The sequence below is a fragment of the Fundulus heteroclitus genome, unplaced genomic scaffold (assembly GCF_011125445.2).
Source record: "Fundulus heteroclitus isolate FHET01 unplaced genomic scaffold, MU-UCD_Fhet_4.1 scaffold_36, whole genome shotgun sequence".
Taxonomy (NCBI): domain Eukaryota; kingdom Metazoa; phylum Chordata; class Actinopteri; order Cyprinodontiformes; family Fundulidae; genus Fundulus; species Fundulus heteroclitus.
In genome coordinates, this window is record NW_023396770.1 from 2,256,406 (window position 1) to 2,278,103 (window position 21,698).

The following is a 21,698-nucleotide window of genomic DNA, read 5'->3' on the forward strand; positions in this document are numbered from 1 at the left end:
AAAACTGAAAGCTTAGAAAAAGGTTGTATTTTCTGTCTAAACTTGGTCTAAATTTCTCCTGCACTTGGTTGTTTATATTATTTTAAGTGAATTTGACTTTCAAAGTTTAACAAAATATAAAGAATGTCATTCTAACTGAATTTGCCTTGTTTTACCTTTTACTTATACTTTTTATTACATTACTTGAGTACATCTATTTTTACAGTAATTTTCATACTTAAGTAGAAGACATTTCAGATACTTTAAGACTTTTACTCAGGTAACATTTCAGTCAGTTACTTGGACTTTTACCAAAGTCATATTTTATAGAGGTACTTATACTTTTACTTGACTCCAAGATTTCAGTACTTTATACAACACTGCTCAGGTCTATAAAATGCTGATGTTACCTTTGTTTGGGGCTCTTCCTCATTTTTGCTTTTTCCTGCATCGTGATCAATCAGAGCCCAGTTTGAGCTGCAGCGTTTCTCTGGTTTAAATGTGTTAAAGTTTCTGTTTTAAGAGTCATTTCTAACTAAAGAAGTCACAAAATAAATGAAGACCGCTCCTCTGGGGTCAAAAGATCAGGAAGACCTCTGATATGGGGCGGTAACTATTTACATTAGTTTCCCAGAGAATCCCAGGATGTTTGGAGGTTCTGTAGAAGCCTGGTAATCTATCGGCCGTTTCATTTAGGTATGTGGAACCAGAGAAACATGCAGAACATGCAGAACCCGGGCCTTTAAGGCCAGACTTTGGACCACACAGCTTTAGATCGTCGTTCAGCTGAAGAGATTCCTGTCCGCTGCTGCTTCCTGCAGCTGCAGATTAGACGTCATTCCTTATAAATCTGGGTGTTCTCTGGCGCTGACCAAAACAAAGCAACGTTTCCTTAATTAGGAAATTATGCAATGAATATTCACCTCTCAGGTTTCTTGTGAAAAAATGATTTTAAGCTTCATTTTATTTGGATTTGACAGAACTTGACTGGAACGGTGCTGCTCTGAGATGATAAAGGTCTTTCTGCTGTGAGAAAAAAAAAACAGGATTTCTTTGCGTTGCTCAGTGAATCATATGAAGTCCTTGAGGCAGGAGAAGTTTTCCAGTATTTTAATCCGTCCTTCCTGATTCAGATTCAGCTGAGAAGACTCGGTTCAGAAGTCAAAGCCTCGCTCGCCTCTCTGTGTGCAGAATCTAATTGGCAGATTTACTATTTTTATCCTGTGTGACTGGTTGGAGCTGTCAGGGAGCGGGTCTGCAGGGTTCAGGGGGGTTCTGCTCCATCTGTCTGATTATGTGCTCGCTGGTGCTGCATACCTGATGCAGGTGAGTGTGTGTTTGTGTCACGGTTCCTGTTGTCACAGCCTGACAAACAAGTGGACCTTTTCTGCCCAGCGGTGAAACACAATGAACGGGTCACATCCGGCGTGCTGTCGGCTCCGTGAGGAGCTGGCTGACATCTCACGCTGCTGCAGCTGAGCTGGAAAACTGTGGGAAAGCTTTTCTCCCACAAACAGGAGTTAAAGTCTGGAAATAAACATAAAAAAAAGTGTTGCAGAACAAAGAATCTAGATCTAGAGACGAGTTCAGGACCTAAACGTTGATTCTAGTGGAGACTACTGTTGCGCCGATGCCATTTTTTGGCCCCGATACCATCTGTTTGAAATTGATGTGTGTATATATGAAGAACTGCATTCTACTTAGGGTAGTAGAACTTTTTATTACCTGCCTACCTGGAATGGGAGATAGTTTAATAAACTTTTGGCTCTCAAAGGCCAAAATAGTGCAACATTTGTGAAATTACAACATGTATAATAGTAGTGCAACAGTAAGACAGTAAAATTACATTAATAATTGAATAATATCTTTTAAAACCTGAGTTTTGGCTCTCAAATGCCAAAATAGTGCAACTTTCATGAACTTATATAACATGTATAAAACTAGTCAGGAGAGAGAAGGCTGCGTTCAAATGATATACAAACATCAAGATGGTGTCTGTGCCTATTTGTTGGTACTCGCCGATACCGATATAACCATTTTAGTGCTGGATCGGGACCCCGTCCCATACTGGTATCGCTATCGTTGCAACACTGGTGCAGACCCAGGCTGAACGTTTGGTGCAGTAAAGGCAACACGATCAACAGCAAACCCAACATGATGCAACTGCAGCATCAGGGAGAAAAGCACAGAGGATAACTGGAAATGTAAAAAGAGAGGATGAGGAACCGATGCAATGACCAGGATCAGGATATTAGGACATCACCAAGCTTAACGCTTAGGAACCCTGACTATTAGACTGCTACTTCTCCCTCTTCCTCCAACCAAACAATTTGAACCAGCCGTGCAAAGTTGCACGAATCTGTGCCTGATGACAATATTATAACAAATAACTAAGGGCTGGGGGGGGGGGGCGTCACGATGATGTGCGTGCCACTGCATCTCCACAACTTTGCTTGACTCAGGTAAAGACTTTGAGGCTTCAGGTCATTCTTGCTGTGTCGGTGTTTTCTCTGGTGGATCTTGCTGAATTGTGCAGGTCGCTGCCAGAGTTCATGCTGCAGTCAACCAGCTGAACCACTGCAGACCGTTTCTGGACCTGTTCTTCAACATCTGGGTCCTGCTGGCACTGTTGGTGTCACCTTCAATGATCTGACCGAGACACATCAACAGATCACCTGCAAGAAAACGTTCAGTCAAAGTTTCTGCTGCAAAGTTATTTAAAATCTCTGAGTCATGCAGGTGTTTAGTATCTAAATGTTTTTTTCTTTAAAACCAAAGCAAATGTGCTGACTTCTTCTCAAAGAATCAGCAAATTTAGAATTACAATGGCAACAATAGCTGCATGGAGCTGCAATGTTTGCATCATAATACTTTGAAAAAGATTTCAAGATTAAATTTATTGTTAAAGTTCAGTCAGGTTTTTATGTTTTCTTATGCATTTATTTTTCAGGGTTCGAATAATTTATTTCACAGTTTGATATAGTATGCTGAAATATCATTAAAACCAATAGTTCAGTCTCAATAGTAATGTTTACTGCAAGCATGAACAAAAATCTAACAGGAGGCTGTTTCCCTTGAGCTTCTGAATAAAACCCACAGGTTTGTGTTGCTGCGGTGAAAATGTAAAAATCAAACATTTTTCTCTGTAATGTAAACTAGATGAGCTTCAATAAGCAGAGAGAGGCTCAGGATTGTTTGGGCATTTTCCTGCAGCTGCAGCTCTGACAGCTGAGCCTCCATAAAGGCCCTTCAGACGATGCTCCTGGTTTGCATTAACCTGCAGACTTCCCAGCATGCATCTGTCAGAGTATTCCTCCGGCTGAAGGGGAGTCACTACGCTTTCATCTGCAGATCTTTGAAGGCTCGATTAGCCTGCAGCTCCCTGCAGAGCCGACACGCTGCTTTCACGCCGCTACCCTCCTGGTTCTCTGTGCTGTTCAGAGACAGAAAGGCTTTCTGCTGCACCGCCGTCACACGTCTTCACTCGCTTCACAACTATGAAAACGAGTCACATTAGACTTTATTTCTCAAAGCAACGCCTCCACAACACAGATTAGTTTGCAGAATGATCATAAACAGAAGTGACTTTTAGATTAAATCTAAGCTGACTTTTCTTTTTTCTGCAGCCCAATGACTTTTGGGAGAGCTTGTAGAAACTTTTCATGACGTGTGGAAAATACATTTATGTGTCTGTAAAAACAGGACGATCCCTAAGCGTGGAGCATGCAGGGAGAGGATTCCTCGTAGCATTCCTCTCTAGATGGTCCAGAGTTAACTTGACCTCATCTCACAGGTTCTGAGCTCTGAACACGGAGATGTTCACAGAGGAAGGCAGATTGTGTTTGATGAGCCATTTCTGATGGGTTGACAGATTTGTATGTGAGCAGAAACAGGGAGCCAATCAGGAACCAGAGGAGTAACATGGTCATCATTTTTAGTGTTTCTTTGAAATCTGGCGCCACCGGTTTGAATCAACCAGAGCTTTTAGATATTGTTTGTTTGATAAACCAGGAAGGAGGACGTTACAATGGTCCCGCCTGGAGGGTATGAAGGCATGGCCGAGTTTTCAGAGTCAGGGAGGATGAGGGGTGATGGAGGCTTGCAATATTTTTCAGGTAGAAGAATAACGTCCTGCAGAGGTGTTTACGGTCCTTAGAGCAACTCTTGGTGCTGGTGGTGTGGGCCGGTACCAGTCAGGAAATGGAATCAGCAGAAGGAGGCATGAAGGGCTCTGAACCTCCTGGCAGGCAGCGGTTCTGTCTCTGGCTCGCTGAATAAAATGCAAACTTTACTTTGGTCTGAAAAGAGGACTCTAGACCACTGAGCGATAGTCCAGGTGTTTTTACCTGAGCCCAGGTAAGATGGTTCTGACATCGTCTCTTTTTCCCTGCTGCCATCAGACTGTTAAACTGCTGAAGCTAAAACTGGACTCTGTATCACATGTGTCCTGCATTGTTTACATCTAAATTGCTGTACTGTGAAATCACTGTGTACTTTATCCTGGAACTATCCTGCAAAGTTACTTTATTTTCCTGCTAAGTTACTTTATTCTGGAATCCACTGCAATTCACTGAAATTCTAAGCTGTAGGCAAATGAAATTTCGTTCTGTACGCACTCTGTGCATACAAAATGACAATAAAGTTTGCCTAAGTCTAAGTCTAAGTGGTTCAGAAGTAGCTTGACATGAAGAAAGTTACAGCTGATGTCCTGAATGAGCATTTCCTTACTCTTTGTCTTGGTAATTAGTAGTCATGGTAACGGTGTGGTCTACATAAAGGATGATTTATTCATTAATTAAACTATCTGAAAATCTCAGGTAAACACTTCTCGGCATTAAACAAGAACCTTCTGAGTTCTGGTAAAACACAGACACCTCTCTGCAGGTTTTGCTGGAAATTACAGCAACTCTCTTTAATTAAGTCAATGAATGTAGTGAAAAGTAGAAAAATATAAAACCATTGACCATTAAACAGTCCACCGGTCGCTCACCAGTCAGTTCTGGTCGGCTCGGTTCGTTTGATAAAAACCTGACAGTTTGGTTCTGTGGTCCATTCAGGGAGATATCGGGGTGAAATTAAAGTTGCATCATATAATCAGAATCTTTTATTAACATTGTGCAAGAATGCACAACAAAATTTAAAAAATAGCAACTCTCGAAAGCAGGGAAAATAAATAAGTAAATCAATAAAAATAAGAATGAAAAATAAATATGTCAATGATTAGTAGAATTCAAACAAAATAAAACCCAGGATGTTAAGAAAATGATGATCAGTCAGTTATGTAAAGACGGTCTGAAATTAGCCAATCAGAAGCCTGCTTCCTCTGTGACATCATCGATCTTGCTTAACTAAAAGCTGCTGAGAGTTGCTTTGTTTAATAAACGTATTTTAAACATATCAACATTTTACTGAATAAAAACGGTTTCATATTTAGACATTATGAACATCCAGCGTTAAAGCAAGAAATGTTTCATTATGAATTATTATAATTAAAGGAAAGGAAGAGTTTAACCTTCATGATTCTCATGTTTCTCTAATAGGGAAGTACAGACCTATTTTTTCCTACCTCAGAGTTTATTTCCAGTTTCTGCAGAAATATCAGAGAAGGGATGAAAACAGGAGAGTAGAAAGAAGCTTGAACCAGATAAACAGAAAGGTTGAAGGACACGATGTCTTCTGCTCTGTGACTCTCAGGTGAAGATCTAAACGATCCTCCTCCAGGTAGAAAGCCGGCCTGGCGTCCGCGGGGCTTTCAGCAGGTAAAGGTGTGTCTCTCTGCAGGATGACCTCCTTATGGAGGCTTTGAGGCAGACGCTGTGGATGTGGGTCACGTTGTTCTCCTCGAGCCGTCTGATGACCCACTGCCTCTGCTGGGAGGCGTTCCTCATCCGGGTTCAAGGATTCCCAGATGAGCTCCAACGACTCTTCTGCTCCACTTTAAAGCATTTTAATCAGGTTTATCACAATGTTGTCTGTCCTTAAAAAGGGACCTGAACGTTTTATCATCTCCTTTTTAGAGGTTTTAACTTGAGACTTTCTGTCTTAATTCTGAGGATGATTTCAGAGCATTTTTCCACGTTCTGCTCTTCCATCAATGTGTCTTTTGTTTTATTTGTTCTGTCGTTCCCTCTCTTTAGTCCCACATCCTGCTGTGGTCCATTAATTAACTCACCTGTTCCCCATTGGGTGATCACCCTCACCACTAGACTTCTGGTGTTCTCTTCCTGTTAGGTCACACATGACTTCCACCTGTGTGTTATTTTGGAGTTAGCTTTAAGTTTGGGCTGGGATTTCTACCCGTAAAGTTTGGATTTGCTTTTACTTCTGGTGTCTTAAGCCTGAATCTGGGTCTCCTGGATCTGGTTTATTAAGCTTTTCGCCTCAGCGGTGTTGGCTGCTCTTGGTTTTTGTCACAAAGACAAAATGTGGATCTCTGCTGTGGTTTCTGCTTCCAAGCTAGCGACAACAGATCCTGCCAGTTGGAAGGTGGAGCCTCCATAGATCAGAGATGTTTCTCCTCAGAAGTTTGATTGGACTGAGATCTGCTGGATTTGGTAGCAGGTCAACACCGCATGTTGCCGTTATGTCACTAATTAATGGTAAATGGCTGGTACTTGTATAACGCTTTATCACCAACAACCGATCAGTCATTCACACCCTGACGGTGGTGAGCTATGTTAGTAGCCATTTCCCATTTAAGGCTGTTTCCATGACCTTGGTCCCAGAAGAACATGGTCCAAACCGTTACGCTGTCCTCTGCAGGTAGAGACGCTCACAGAGATGATAACTGGACGAGGAAACTCGTTGTTCTGGAGTCTGGTTCTGATCGTAGGAGCTGAGCAGGTCTCCATGAAACAGTCTGCTGATACAAAACAAGCCGGGATGAAGTTTTTTTCCAGAGCCAACAGGAAGTAGTTTATTGCACTGCAGCTCTAACTGGATCAGAACCGTTTGAATCAACCTTGGCTGTCCATGAAACCCATGACCCGTTATGTGGTTTCCCTCCTTTGGCTGAACCACAAGAACTTCAGTTCAGCTCCACCACAATCTGACCTTTGGTAAATGTCGTCTGTTGTCCCTTCATTGGTTCTGATCATTTCAACACTGTGATCATTTCCTGCCTTACCGGGTTGGACCAGAACCGTCACCGTCTGCCACAGAGAGGTTCATTCTGAGAACGCGTCAGTTTGTTCCTGCCGGGGGGGAAATATGTTCCCACCTACAGTTTGAAATCATTTTCTATAATTTATTCACATTCTGCAGTGAGAAAATGTGTTTATACGACTCCATTAGAAACTCAGTCAGTTAAAGTTACTTTGGATGGATTGGGGGTCATAATTTCATAAAATATAACATAAGGTCTACAAAAAAATAAAATCTAAATAAATGTATGTGAGAGGTGAGCATTTTTAGAGCTATCTTTCAATAAAAGTCATGAAAACACTTGACTATAAAGAAAAAAAAACTTATATACCACAGTTTAAATACATCGGTACAGAATCATGTGTTTATAGGTAAGAAATAGAAGAAAGAAGATAAATGGGAGTAGATGTTCACCTGGCAGGCTGAGGGTACTTCCTGCCTCCAGAAGCTGCTTGGTTATTTTTAAAGTCGTCTGCAGCTCTGATTGTGTTTCACTGTAATCTGACCGTGCCGATTTCCAGCCTGTTGTTCAGCAGAGATCTACAGGTCACATTTAGCAAAACCCGAAGCAGCAGCTCTTTCTCCTCAGAACCGTGTAGGGAGATCTCTCTGCTGCCCAGGATGTCGATAGAAAAGCTCGGGCCAAACGCCAGAAATCCACTTTGGGAAACTGGACCCTCCTCAGCGGACATCTACTTTTATTACACCATTTATTTTTGCTACTTTTTGGCTGTTGATAAAAAAAAGTTTTATATCTGGGTGGTGAAAAAGCAAAAGTGAGACTGAGATTTTACTTCCTCAGACTCAGAACCAGGTGGCAGAAACTGACTCATTAGGCAGCTGTTTGGTTTGCAGCTAAAAATGTACAAACAGTTCATTAGAAATATGCGATTGCAGTGTGATAGCAGGGCGGACTGACATCTGCAAACAGCAGAAACACTGATTAACACAGCCGCTGAGTCAAAAGCACAGCGTGAGGAAGAATATTTCAGGCCTGGTGCCAACAGACGCCTGCAAGTCAATCAACAGGGAACGACCACATTAGCATAGCGACGAGAAAACATGAGCAGAGGGGCAGCCAGAGATAACGGCTCTGCAGCTTTTCACTCCATCTGTCATAATCCTACAACCAGTGAACACGTGTAGCAGGAGGAGCAGCTGCTCAGGATCAGATGTTGATCCAGAAAAACTCTGAGACATGTTTCAGTTTCAGAATGACAGAGAAAAACAATCAGAAACCTCTGGATCTGCTTCCATTTCCTCATTTTCCTCCCTCAGCGATACAGTTATAGTCACTGATGGATGAATGGATGGATGGATGGATGGATGGATGGATGGATGGATGAATAAATGGATGGATGGACGGACGGACGGACGGACGGACGGATGGATTGATGGACGGATGGATGGATGGATGGATGGATGGATGATGGATTGATGGACGGATGGATGAATGATGGATGGATGGATGGATGGATGGATGGATGGATGGATGGATGGATGGATGGACGGATGGATGGTGGATGGATGGATGGATGGATGGATGGATGGATGGATGGTGGATGGATGGATGATGGATGGATGGATGGATGGATGGATGGATGGATGGATGGACAGATGGACGGACGGATGGATGGATGGATGGACGGATGGATGGTGGATGGATGGATGATGGATGGATGGATGGATGGATGGATGGATGGATGGATGGATGGATGGATGGATGGATGGACAGATGGACGGACGGATGGATGGATTGATGGACGGATGGATAAATGGGTGGATGGTGGATGGATCGATGGATGGATGGATGAATGAATGGATGGATGGATGGATGGACGGATGGTGGATGGACGGATGGACGGATGGATGGATGGATTGATGGACGGATGGATGGATGAATGAATGAATGGATGGATGGATGGATGGATGGATGGATCAATGGATGGATGGATGGATGGATGGATGGATGGACGGACGGACGGACGGACGGACGGACGGACGGACGGACGGACGGACGGACGGATGGATTGATGGACGGATGGATGGATGGATGGATGGATGGATGGATGGATTGATGGACGGATGGATGAATGATGGATGGATGGATGGATGGATGGATGGATGGATGGATGGATGGACGGACGGATGGATGGATGGATGGATTGATGGACGGATGGATGGATGGATGGATGGATGGATGGATGGATGGATGGATGGATGGATGGATGGATGGATGGACGGACGGATGGATGGATTGATGGACGGATGGATGAATGAATGAATGGATGGATGGATGGATGGATGGACGGATGAACGGATGGATGGATGGATTGATGGACGGATGGACGGATGGATGGATGGATGAATGAATGAATGGATGGATGGATGGATGGATGGATGGATGGATGGATGGATCAATGGATGGATGGATGGATGGATGGATGGATAAATGAATGAATGGATGGATGGATGGATGGATGGATTGATGGACGGATGGACGGATGGATGGATGGTGGATGGATGGATGATGGATGGATGGATGGATGGATGGTGGATGGATGATGGATGGATGGATGGATGGATGGTGGATGGATGGATGGATGGATGGATGGACGGATGGACGGACGGATGGATGGATTGATGGACGGATGGATAAATGGGTAGATGGTGGATGGATCAATGGATGGATGGATGGATGGATGGATGAATGAATGAATGAATGAATGAATGAATGAATGGAAGGATGAATGGACGGATGGATGGATGGATGGATGGATGGATGGATGGACGGATGGTGGATGGATGGATGGATGGTGGATGGATGGATGATGTTTCGCTCCAGGGATCTCAGAGCTGAACAGAGGGAATGAAACATGGCGGCAGCGTTTTCTCCTCCAGACGTTCTAACTCAGCTCTGCAGAACGTTAAAAACGCAGCAGAGGCCTCACTAGTCAGAACCCGTCTCAGCCTGGAGCGGCACCAGAACCAGAACCAGAACCACAAAGTTCTCCTGGTCCAGAGGTAGCAGACGAGTCCAGGCCTGAGATAAACCTGGATCAGCAACCGTCACATGATCACACGTTCTGTTAGTTTGTCTGAGCTGAGCTCTGATTGGACGCAGTGAAGACCGGTTCTGACCCGCGACAGCACCAAGGGACCCTGCAGAACCCTGCAGAACCCTGCAGGCCTCTCCTAACCCAGCTCACAGGCGTCTTTGTATTCAGAACTGACGTTTTCTGCAGTTTTTCCTGTTTGTCACGTTGGCTGAGAAATGAAACACGAGGAGGTCAGAATCTCCATTTCAATTGTTAAAAGAAGATTTTCTCTCCTGCTGCAAGTTAATTCAGATCTATTCTCAGGGTTTGCTGATTTTACAGACCCGGTTACAGACCCGGTTACAGACCCGGTTACAGACCCGGTTACAGACCCGGTTACAGACCCGATTACAGACCCGGTTACAGACCCGGTTTCCCAGTCTGGGTTTTCACGTCAGGAAGGAGACGATAGAAATCTTCAGCTGCTCAGTGACGACGATCAAAGTTTCATCAAACATGCAAATAATCAAGATGCTTCTCAGACTTCTGGGACTTCCAGGGAACTGAAGTTGTTTACATTAACTCCAAATAAGGAGTCTTCGGATATCCCAGAACCAGCACCAGAACCAGAACCAGGACCAGCCTTTCTAAGAGGAGCCTTTTGGACTTTTAAAACCTTCTTTCTCCTTTTCCCTACTAACAAACTCCTTAAAAAAATTACTCTCAGACCAGATTGATCCTTATTTTGGTCTCAGTTCTGCTGTCGGCGTGTTCTGTTTTTTTGTGATTCGGGCCTAATTAGTTTCTCTCCTGGTCTGTAATCACAACAGATGAACGATGTAGAGGTTCTGCTGCCAGATACGGTACCAGCAGCACCAGCCGCTGATTCTGTAAGTTCTTTACAGGAACTGATCCGGGCCCGGCGGCGCTGAGAGAGGAACCTTTGAGCAGCTCCGTTTCTTCTGACAGACTGCGGCTCTGTCCGTCTCCCTTTGGACCCATTAAAGAGAATTTCTCTCTGACAAATCTTTGCTGCTCTGACGCTCAGGTTCTCAGAGGGGAACCGGACCCGGTCCATCAGCGCCGGCGCCTGCAGCAGCAGGAGGCGGAGGACGGAGTCAGAGTCTGACAACTGATGTGGCAGGATAATTAGCAGAATAAAGGCTGATGGTGCCGAGCTGGAGCTGCTGACGGGTGTGACTGGATGTTCTGATGAACTGGATCAGAACCAGAGAGACTAAAGCTCTGAGTCTGTCTCCAGTTCTGCAGCGTCTCTCCTCATAGAAGCAGAGTTTGGGTCGACTCTAAAACATCATGTTTCTGTTTGCTTTCCTCTGGTTCTGGTCAAATCGGACCTCGGTTCCTTAGTGAGATCATGTTGGACCGCAGCATTGAGCAGAACCGCTGACCAGAACATTTAAATTCAGTTTTATTTTCTGCCCGACTACCTCAGGCGGATCACCTCACACCTCGTTCTGGGTATCGGTCCAAACTGACCCGGATTGGATCTGTGGATCCGGTCGGTCTGCAGAGATGATGAATTTTATTCTGGTACCGTCGACCCGCTGCTCGGATCATCCGTCACGTGAGACGTTTCACCTTCACGCCTTTTACCTGTTAGTCTGAATCTCTGCAGGACAGAACCGGAAAACTGGACTTTAGTTCTGATTGTAGCTGGAAGATTCTGGTCAGCAGAATCTGAGGAATATATTTTATTTGTGAAGATGAGTCCAGAATATTATGGCTGGAACATTTATGGTAATCTGCTCAAATATCCCTGCTTTCTATTTACTGGAAATAAATATTTTATTGTAAAATTAAATACATATTTAATTAACTTCCTTATTGATTTTTTCATTTCTATTTAAATGGGAGACTTACATTGAAATTAAAATAAAAACGGACTAAGGTTGCTTGAATGCTTACGTTTCTTTTTCTGTAAATACATTTTAATTTGGCAGATTTTAGCAGAAATGAAACAAAGAACCGCAACAAAAACAAATTGCTGGAAGGATAAATGACACAAAACAACGTGAACAGCAGAACCTTCTGGACCTTAAAGCTCAGACATGTGAAGATCTTAGTGTTTCGTCCAGCTGGTACCTTGTTGGACCTCCTGGTTTCTTTGTGGAAGAACGTTTCCCTCATTAATCAGGGTTTCTTACAGCTCTGCAGTTCTCATCAGGGTCCATCTTTCACCACAAAATCTGAAGCTGGATTCAGATCCAGATCATCCTCTACCATCTAACATAGAAAGTACTCCTGGGTCAATGTGAGCTTCTGAGCTTTCTGTGTCTCTGCTCTGTCTTCTCTAAGCCCCAGTGGGTGGAGGCAGATGAGCGTTCACACTGAGCCTGGTTCTGGTTCTGCTGGAGGTTCTCCTCCCTGTTAAAGGGGAGTTTTCCTCTCCACTGTCGCTTCATGCATGCTCAGTATGAGGGATTGCTGCAAAGCCATCAACAATGCAGACGACTGTCCACTGTGGCTCTACGCTCTTTCAGGAGGAGTGAATGCTGCTTGGAGAGACTTGATGCAACCTGCTGGGTTTCCTTAGAGAGGAAACTTTCTCACCAACCTGGAGGATCTGATGGAAGCTGACTTTGTGATATATAAATAAAATTGAATTGAAACAAATTTAAATGAATATAAATGAGCTGAACTTTGTTTCAGGAAGAAAAGTGTCAAAGCTCCTGTTCTGTTCGGACACATCATCCTAAAACACAACATCTGCAAACCTTCAGGCCTTGACGTAGCTCCACATGCAGCTGATGTTCTTCACTCCTCTTTAGATGTTTCCTCAGCCAGGGTGGGGTCAGGGTTCTTGGCGGCTCGTCTTCAGGCCTGTTTTCATCAGCCCAGCTGTTAATGATGGTTCTGGTTTGGCTCGTTTTCCTCCCGTTCACCTTCCCTCCTGCTTTTATTTATTTGGTTTAAAGGTGTTTTTCTTCTTGTCCTTCTGACTTGATGTCTTCATATCTTTGCTGGTTGAACTCCATGTTTCCCCTTTCCAACCTGAACCAGCAGCATGTTTCTCCACAATCCGACCTGTAGAGTCCTGTCCGGGCTGACAGCTCTGTGGTTTCCTGTCAGGCTGCAGCTGCAGCAGCTCATTAAGCTCTGCAGCTTCGTCCTCAACGGCTGAATCAGACCTGTGAAGGTATTTGTTTTAGAAATGCAAATTACAGAGGAAGTTCTCCTTTAATTGATCTGATGGAAACACGTTTATTTAGGGAAGCGGCTCTAAACCAACTTTTATTCATATTAACTAAATGATGGATAGATGAATGTCTGCAGGAAGCGTATTAAGAAGACCTGCTCTTTAGTTTTAGTAATCCATCGTTACTGTCGTCCAACTCAGCGAGGTTACAAAACACACACACACGCCCAGAGGGGGTGTCAGTCATCTCATGAAGTATTCATGCCGCGTGTGAAGAGTGTGTGGATGGGGTTTTCTCAGGAGGGCGGGGCTGTAAAAAGAGGGAGAGGAGGTGAGAGATGCAGACGGACAGAGAGGAGGAGGAGGAGGAGGAGGAGGAGGAGAGCCGCAGCTTCTCCTGCGTTTCCCGGCAACAACAGCAACTGGAAACAGGAATCCACCCGCTTTATTTCCACCTCTTGTTTCAGTCCTTCAACCCTCCTTTGCTGCTGCCGCTTCCCTTCATCCCTCTCTCTCCTGGAGTTAGAGGAGGAGGAGGAGGAGGAGGATGAAGGCGGGAGGGGCTGAGTGGGGCAGCATTGCGATGCAGACTGCAGGAACAGACTGAGGAGCTACAGGAGAGGAGAGGGTGAAAGAGGAAGGAGGAGGAGAATCTGGACCACAGAGAGACGAAACAGAGACTGGAATAACGGGGGAAGGATGGACACATGGAGATGAGAAGAAACGAAAGAGATAAGAGGAGAGCTGAGGTAAAAGGAGCAGCGCAGAGTTGGATGAAGAGGATGGTCGACTGAGAGGAGCAAAGAGTGACAAAAGGAGTTGGGGGAGCAGATGAAGACGTCTCTGTCAGAGGTCTGCAGGTGGAGGTGTGGTGCAGCGGTGGATGGATGGAAGATCCGCCGCGGGCTTCACGTGTGAAACTCTCCGTCCTGAAAAGTTCCCTTTGATCCGCCCGGCTGCAGGACCGGGATGAGACCGGAGGTCCTGGACGGACCGCCGGAACCTGTTGGACCGAAGGGAAACAGCTCAGAAGTTACTGAGGGATAAACCGGGAAACATTCAGACAAGTTTACGTCTTTAACTGCTGGATTTCCTAAACTCTGAGAATATTCCCAAATCTCCTCTTTAAATGGAACCAAATGATGATTCGATGGATGGGAGGAACCCGGTTCGAGCTGTTGGACCCGTCGTGAGAGGAGAAAAAGAATAAATGACATAAATAGACAACTGATGGTTTTTATTACCAGTTAGAAAGAGGAAATCTTCTGGGAAACTTTTATCACCAACTGTCCCTTCAAAGTCTCACTGATGCATTTTCTAAATCTGAATCCCTAAAATTCTGTTTTCTCCATGTTTGGGAGGAACAAACCAGCCTTAGATGCTGTTTTCAGCTGTTTCTGAGGAAGAGGACCTCACCAGACCTCCACCTGCTGTCCACCACCAAACCTGCAGCCGGATGGAGGCTCAGAATGCAGATATCAGGTGTTTGCAGCCCAATAAGTCTCTGGTTCTGGAAGGAGTACCAGAAATGAGAAAAAAAAAACAGAAATGAGAAGATTGTCTCCATGTTTGGTCTCTTTGTGCTCAGCAGCTTCTGTGGAAATGCTCTTTAAATAAATGTTCTGCAGAAATCTGGAAACCTGCAGGAATCTGACTGGAAAAACTTTAGGAATCTGTCAAACTTTCCTTGAAACAGAAAAAAATCTGGATATGAAAACCACAACAGTTACAGAATAAAGGAAATATTTCTACATCAAGTGAGGAGGACGGGGGAGCGGCTCCTCCATGGGTTTGATCTTTTATTTCTGGATCCTGGTTGCAGAGGATTTTACCTGTTTAGAGATCAGAGGTCCTGGTAAAATGTTGAGTTTGACCACAGAACAAAACCCGGAGCTCGTTTGACTTCTCCTCTTTCAGAGAAGGGATTGCCTTTCTGTCTTGGAATAAATCTGCTTTTCCATGATGAATGAACTCCAGTTTAGACGTTCAAGGCAAGGAGCTCTGAGAAGATAATGGATTGGAAGGAACTGTGAGTACATTTTCTCTATTATTTAATACAAAAACTAAGCGATTAGCTAATAAAAGGCCACACATGTAAAGGTATCAGTGGGTTTAATGCAAAAATTATGAGAAATGTGTTTTTTACTATCAGATCTAATTAGGAGGGGTTACAGGAAGGGGCAGAATTTTCTCCTTTCCACTGGAAACACATTGACTAAAGAGTTTTTTCATATTTCTGAGTGATGTTTGAATGATTTTAGGAGCTTTAAAAGCTTTAAAAACCTTCTTTTTGATGACTCAACATCAGCTACGGGTCTAACTTAATTTCTCCTGTCATGAGTTGTGCAAAAGCAAACGTCTTGAGGCCATGTTAGGTCCAGAGGATAACATTTAAAGGGATAATTCTGGGTTTTTGAGCCCAGGTGTCTCAGGCTGATCAAGATGCTTCATTTTCATCTGCCGATGGTGGGATGGACCCAGAAGGTGCCAGGGGTGGGGACTTCTTTAGCTACCGGGAACAACCTGGAGAATCAGTGCAGAGAAGGGTGTGTGGGTTTCCCTCCTGAACTTGTGACCGTCACAACAATCCTCAGAGAAAAGATGAGTTCTCCTCTAGAGAGAGAAGCAGGAAGGGTCCAGCGCTCTGGGCCATCTAGACATCTGTGGTTAAAAAGCTCAGCCTCCTCTGATTAAAGCCCACAGGTCCAGATACAGTCCAAGCAGAGATAAAGAAACGGCACACGTTTACGTTTGTGATGGTAGGACAGGACAATCTTTTTCCTCACATGCTTTCAAACAACCAGCTGGTCTGTAGAGTCTGATGGCTGTCATGAACTCTGCAGAGATGCGGCTCTTTGCTAAAGTTCTCGGCGCCCTGCAGGGCGGAACGGTTCTGTTAGTTTAAACCCTGAAATTTCTGCTCTGACTCCAGACATGAGAACTTTTAGTCCAGGTTCTCACACCTTGCAGCCTTGACCTTGGTTCTTCTCAGGAAGTCCAGGTGGTGTTAATAACGTCATTCAGCTTGTATTCATAGTTGGATCTGGCATCTCTTATCTTCCTGTTTACAACAGCCCATAGATTATTTAAGGGGTTTAGATCCAACCAGATTTCTAGTGTCACCATTGTTTAGAAAACCCAGTGGACCAGAACCAGCAGATGACGCGGCACCCCAGACCATCACTGACTGTGGAAACTTCAGGGGGATTCTGGGCCTCTCCACTTTTCCTCCAGACTCTGGGACCTTAATTTATAAATGAAAAGCAAACTTAACTTTCATCTGAAAAGACTTTGGACAACCGAGCAACTGCCTGGTTCTGTTTCCTTTTTGGTCCAAATAAGACACTGCAGATTATTTTTTTCCTTCCACTTAACTTCCCATTAACATGCTTGGACCCAGCACAGCCAGCTCGTTTAGCTTGTGTGGCTATGGCACCTTGTGGAGAGTATCAAGGGTGTAGTCTTCCTCATCAGTCGTCCATCCATCCATCCATCCATCCATCCATCCATCCATCCATCCATCCATCCATCCATCCATCCATCCATCCATCCATCCATCCATGCAGGGATGCTGTGGGCTGGTGCCTTTCTGCAGCAATCATTGGTTGAGAAGCAGGATTTACCTTTTAAAGAGACCTGGTAACCTAACAGTCATGTTTTTGCACAAGGAGAACATGCAAACTCCATGTAGATTGACCGCAGGCTGGGATTCAAACCCAAGACCTTCTTGCTGCAACTGCTCTGCAACTTGCTGCAACTGCACTTCTGTACTAATGCTCCTTTGTTAATTGGTCTGTTATTCTAATTAGAAGCCATAATCCTCGGTAGGAATGGAGATAATAAAACTTTTCTGTGATATTCTCGTGTCCGGATCAGCACCTTGGAGAGCGACACTGAAGCTCCGTCTCCTTCTCTGACCCGATTATCTGGTGTCCGATTGTTCTGGTGCTGCTCCAGACGTGTTTGTTGTTGGCTCGTTAACATTCACGCTGCGCGGCTGTTGATCCAGATAAGCTCGGTTCCGCTGAGTCATGGAGTCCGTCTGAAGCTTGTTTCTCCCGGTTAAGCCTCTTTCCTCTGAACTTTTCTCCTCTGCTTTCTTCTTCCCCTTTTCTCTCTTTTAACTTTCCCTGCTCCCGATTTTCTTTTATTTTCCTTTAGTTCTGCTTTTTTTACCCGGTAAGTGATCAACTGAAAGACTGAAACTCTGACGTCCTTAGAGATGCAGATGCTTCTCGGTGCAGAAAATTGTGTTTGGCTCAGTCGTTTCCTGGTGTAATGATATTATTCCCCGGATGATTTTTATGTCTCGTGTTAACATTTCTCGGCACATGAGATCCCAGCGATGAAGCATAAATGTCACCAGCACACAAAGCTGCGTGCTCGCCCTGCAGCTCTGCAGGTTCTGTATCCACAGCTTGCTGGCCTGCGTGAGGGAACACACACTCTGGGTGAATCCCTGCAGGCTGCTCCAGGCCGTCCTTCATGGAGGCTACGATTACATGCTCTGTTCTCTGATTGGACTCGCTGTGAATAGAGGGATGAAGAGGAGGTGTGCAGGGACACTCTTCCTCTCTAATGATCTGGGTTTCAGTCTCTGCATCTCTGTGCCTCGGCCCAGAAATCCAACACTCCTCTGTTTGTTACCTTCTGCAGCTGCAGCCTTGATTTCATCAGTTACTAAAAACAGAAACGGTTGGAAAAACGAGCAACGCATTAGTCGGTGACTTTTTTTTTTAATCGTCTAGGGCATCAAAGGAATTTCATCAGTGGGAAAACCATTTAAAACAATAAAGATTTGTTATTTATAGCCACAATCTTGGTATTGATCCAAATATTCAAATGTTGAGTCACCAGAAAAAGGATTTCTCCATCCTGCTGGGAGCTGAGGGATGGATGGATGGATGGATGGATGGATGGATGGATGGATGGATGGATGGATGGATGGATGGATGGATGGATGGATGGATGGATGGATTGATGGATGGACAGATGGATGGATGACGGACGGATGGATGATGGATGATGCACGGATGATGGATGGATGAAGGATGGATGGATGGATGGATGAACGGATGGATGGATGGATGGATGATGGATGGATCAATGAAGGATGATGGATGGATGGATGATGGATGGACGAAGGATGGATGAAGGACGGATGGATGATGGATGGATGGTGGATGGATCAATGAAGGATGATGGATGGATGGACGAAGGACGGATGGATCAATGAAGGATGATGGATGGATGATGGATGGACGAAGGATGGATCAATGAAGGATGATGGATGGATGGACGAAGGACGGATGGATCAATGAAGGATGATGGATGGATGATGGATGGATGATGGATGGATGGATGATGGATGGATGGATGATGGATGGATACCCGTTGACTGTAGCTCAGTGGGTAGAGTAGTTTCTTACAATTAGAAGTTTGTGGGTTTGATTCCAGCTTCCCCTTGTCACCTGTTGATGTGCCCCTGGGCAAGGCACCTAACCCTGAGTGTCCTGCTGGTCTGGGTGTCAGTGTGTGATCGGCAGTGAATGTTCTGCATGAGTAGAACCGTATAAATTCAGTCCGTTTAGTTCCTGCTTCCTGCAGATTTGGATCAGTTTTCACCAGAATCAGAACCTTTCGGTACCAGAACCGCTGAACTCTGGAGGAACTGATGGGTCCCATCGTCTCTGCTGCTGTTTCCTTCCTCAGGGCCGCTCAGAAGCTCAGTTTGTCCCGGCGGAAGAAATCCCAGCCCGGTCCCTCCTCTCCGCCGGCTGAGGCCCCGGGGCCGCCGCTGCTCTACACCGGAGGCTTCAGCGGGGCCCTGCAGCTGTCATCGCCCGCCATCCCACCATGCCTCCTGCGGGCCGGGTCAAAGGTGAAGGACACGCCCGGCATGGGAAAGGTAGGATGCTGCTGGCTGTTCTGTCTCTGATGGAGGCTGAGGATGTTAAAGCTGCCAAGATGTTATCAGGCTCCTCTCCTGTGGAACCAACTCCCAGTTTTGGTCCGTGAGGCAGACACCCCGTCTACTTTTAAGACTAATCTTAAAACTTTCCTTTTTGACAAAGCTTCTAGTCAGAGTGGCTCATGTTACCCTGAGCTACCTCTATAGTTATGCTGCTATAGGCTTAGGCTGCTGGAGGACATCAGGGTCTAATTCTCTCACTCTGCTGAGTTCTCCTACTGCTCTCCAATCTGCATTGTTTGTTGTTATTTCAGCTTTTAACTTTTTGTTCTCTGTCATTTTTCTCTCCATAGAAGGTACACCTGGTCTGGCGTTCTGTTAGCTGTGACATCATCAGGGGAGGCAGATCATCCTCTATTACCATCTAACATAGAAAGTACTCCTGGGTCAATGTGAGCTTCTGTGCTTTCTGTGTCTCTGCTCTGTCTTCTCTAACATAGAAAGTACTCCTGGGTCAACGTGAGCTTCTGTGCTTTCTGTGTCTCTGCTCTGTCTTCTCTAACATAGAAAGTACTCCTGGGTCAACGTGAGCTTCTGTGCTTTCTGTGTCTCTGCTCTGTCTTCTCTACCATAGAAAGTACTCCTGGGTCAATGTGAGCTTCTGAGCTTTCTGTTTCTCTGCTCTGTCTTCTCTAATCCCAGTGGGTGGAGGCAGATGAGCGTTCACACTGAGCCTGGTTCTGGTTCTGCTGGAGGTTCTCCTCCCTGTTAAAGGGGAGTTTTCCTCTCCACTGTCGCTTCATGCATGCTCAGTATGAGGGATTGCTGCAAAGCCATCAACAATGCAGACGACTGTCCACTGTGGCTCTACGCTCTTTCAGGAGGAGTGAATGCTGCTTGGAGAGACTTGATGCAACCTGCTGGGTTTCCTTAGAGAGGAAACTTTCTCACCAACCTGGAGGATCTGATGGAAGCTGACTTTGGAAAGAACCTTGAGATGATGTGATGTTAATTGGTGCTGTATAAATAAAATTTCATTGAATTGAATTGGATTTAATAGATGTGAGCTCAGCTACATTCCAGCTGTTTCCCGGCACCGTTTGCTGCATGGCTGCAGGTCAGACGTCTGTGTGGACTGCCCAGCTTCAGTCTGATCCAGTTTGGAGTGAATAACGAGCAGCAGAGCAAATCACACCTTAACCTGCTTCCTCCTAATTAACGAAGCCACAGTTTGTCCCTCACAGCTCTGCAGACATCTTCAGGGTTTTTCCTTCTCTGCTCAGCCTCCAATCTGCCGTTCAGCTATGATCCAAAATCAATATCTGTGAAATTACCCCAGTCTCAGTTTTCTGCAGGTGAAACTGGACTAACAGGCGGTTTTAGAGCTGACTGAGAGCCCCCTGCTGCTGCAGCAGAGAGGGAGGCTCCCCCCCCTCCCCCTCCTCCTCCCAGACTCGTTTATTGGAGCTCGTTGGTCATAAAGTGTGGAGCAGTTTGTATTTACAGCAGATAAAACGTCCCCCTGTGACCCGCTCATAAACCTGCTGATGGACTGAGCTGGAAGCTCGGCTCGCTGCTGCATTACTCTGCAGCCGCAGGAGGAGGAACCGGGTTTATGAGGAGCTCGTTATGACAGAACCAGCTCGTTATGACAGAACCAGCTCGTTATGACAGAACCAGCTCGTTATGACAGAACCAGCTCGTTATGAGACAACAAGCTCGTTATGACAGAACCAGCTCGTTAGAGACAACGAGCTCGTTACTTCCTGAATGTTTCCCATAAAACAGGCGACAGCAACAAAATCCATTTTTCTGCTCCTCAGCTGTTTAGAGATCAGCTGACTGCACCGAACAGTCCTCTCTCCCTACCTACCCTATTTCCTTCCTTCCTTCCTTCCCTCTCTCCCTCCTTCCTTCCTTCTTTCCTTGCCTCCCTCCCTCCCTTCCTTTTGCTCTACCTCCTTTATTTCCTCACTTCCTTCCTTCATCTCTTTCTTCCACTTTCCATCTGTTCCTTTCTTCTTTCCATCCTCCCTTGATTCCTTCCCTCCTTCCTTCCTTCCTTCCTTCTCTGCTCTTTCCTTTCAGTCTTCTCTTCCACCCTTCTCTCTTTCCTCACTGTTTTCATTCCTTTAACTGATCTTGTAATATTAGACGTAACTTCCTAATCAAACCACTAATAAAGTCTTTTTCTCTGATCATTTAGGCAGATATCCAGAAGGATTAATGATGTAACACGTCTACCAGCTGCTCCTGATGAACTTTGACCTCCCTCTCCTCTCTCGTTAACGTCCACATCTCTCTTCTTCTCTCTGAAACAACCATCCTTAACGAGTTCCACTAATTAAAACATCCTCCTTTTGCGCCGCAGAGTGACGGCGGCTGTCGGTGGCGTCCGCCTCAGTCCCCCTGTAGTTACCGTGGTAACAGCAGCATCCTCTGAATCAAGGCCGTCTGCATCGAGGACGTG

General features: G+C 45.3%; 1 protein-coding gene across 1 annotated transcript in view; it reads left to right on the top strand.

The window, feature by feature from the left end:
- The first annotated feature begins 13,667 nt into the window (after positions 1–13,667).
- Positions 13,668–21,698, top strand: part of LOC105918916 (kinesin-like protein KIF26A) — a 37,622-nt gene continuing 29,591 nt past the window's right edge. Inside the window, 2 exon segments of the mRNA XM_036130557.1 lie at positions 13,668–15,346; positions 19,030–19,225. Coding sequence (XP_035986450.1) covers positions 15,330–15,346; positions 19,030–19,225 — 213 coding nt within the window. The 5' untranslated portion in view covers positions 13,668–15,329.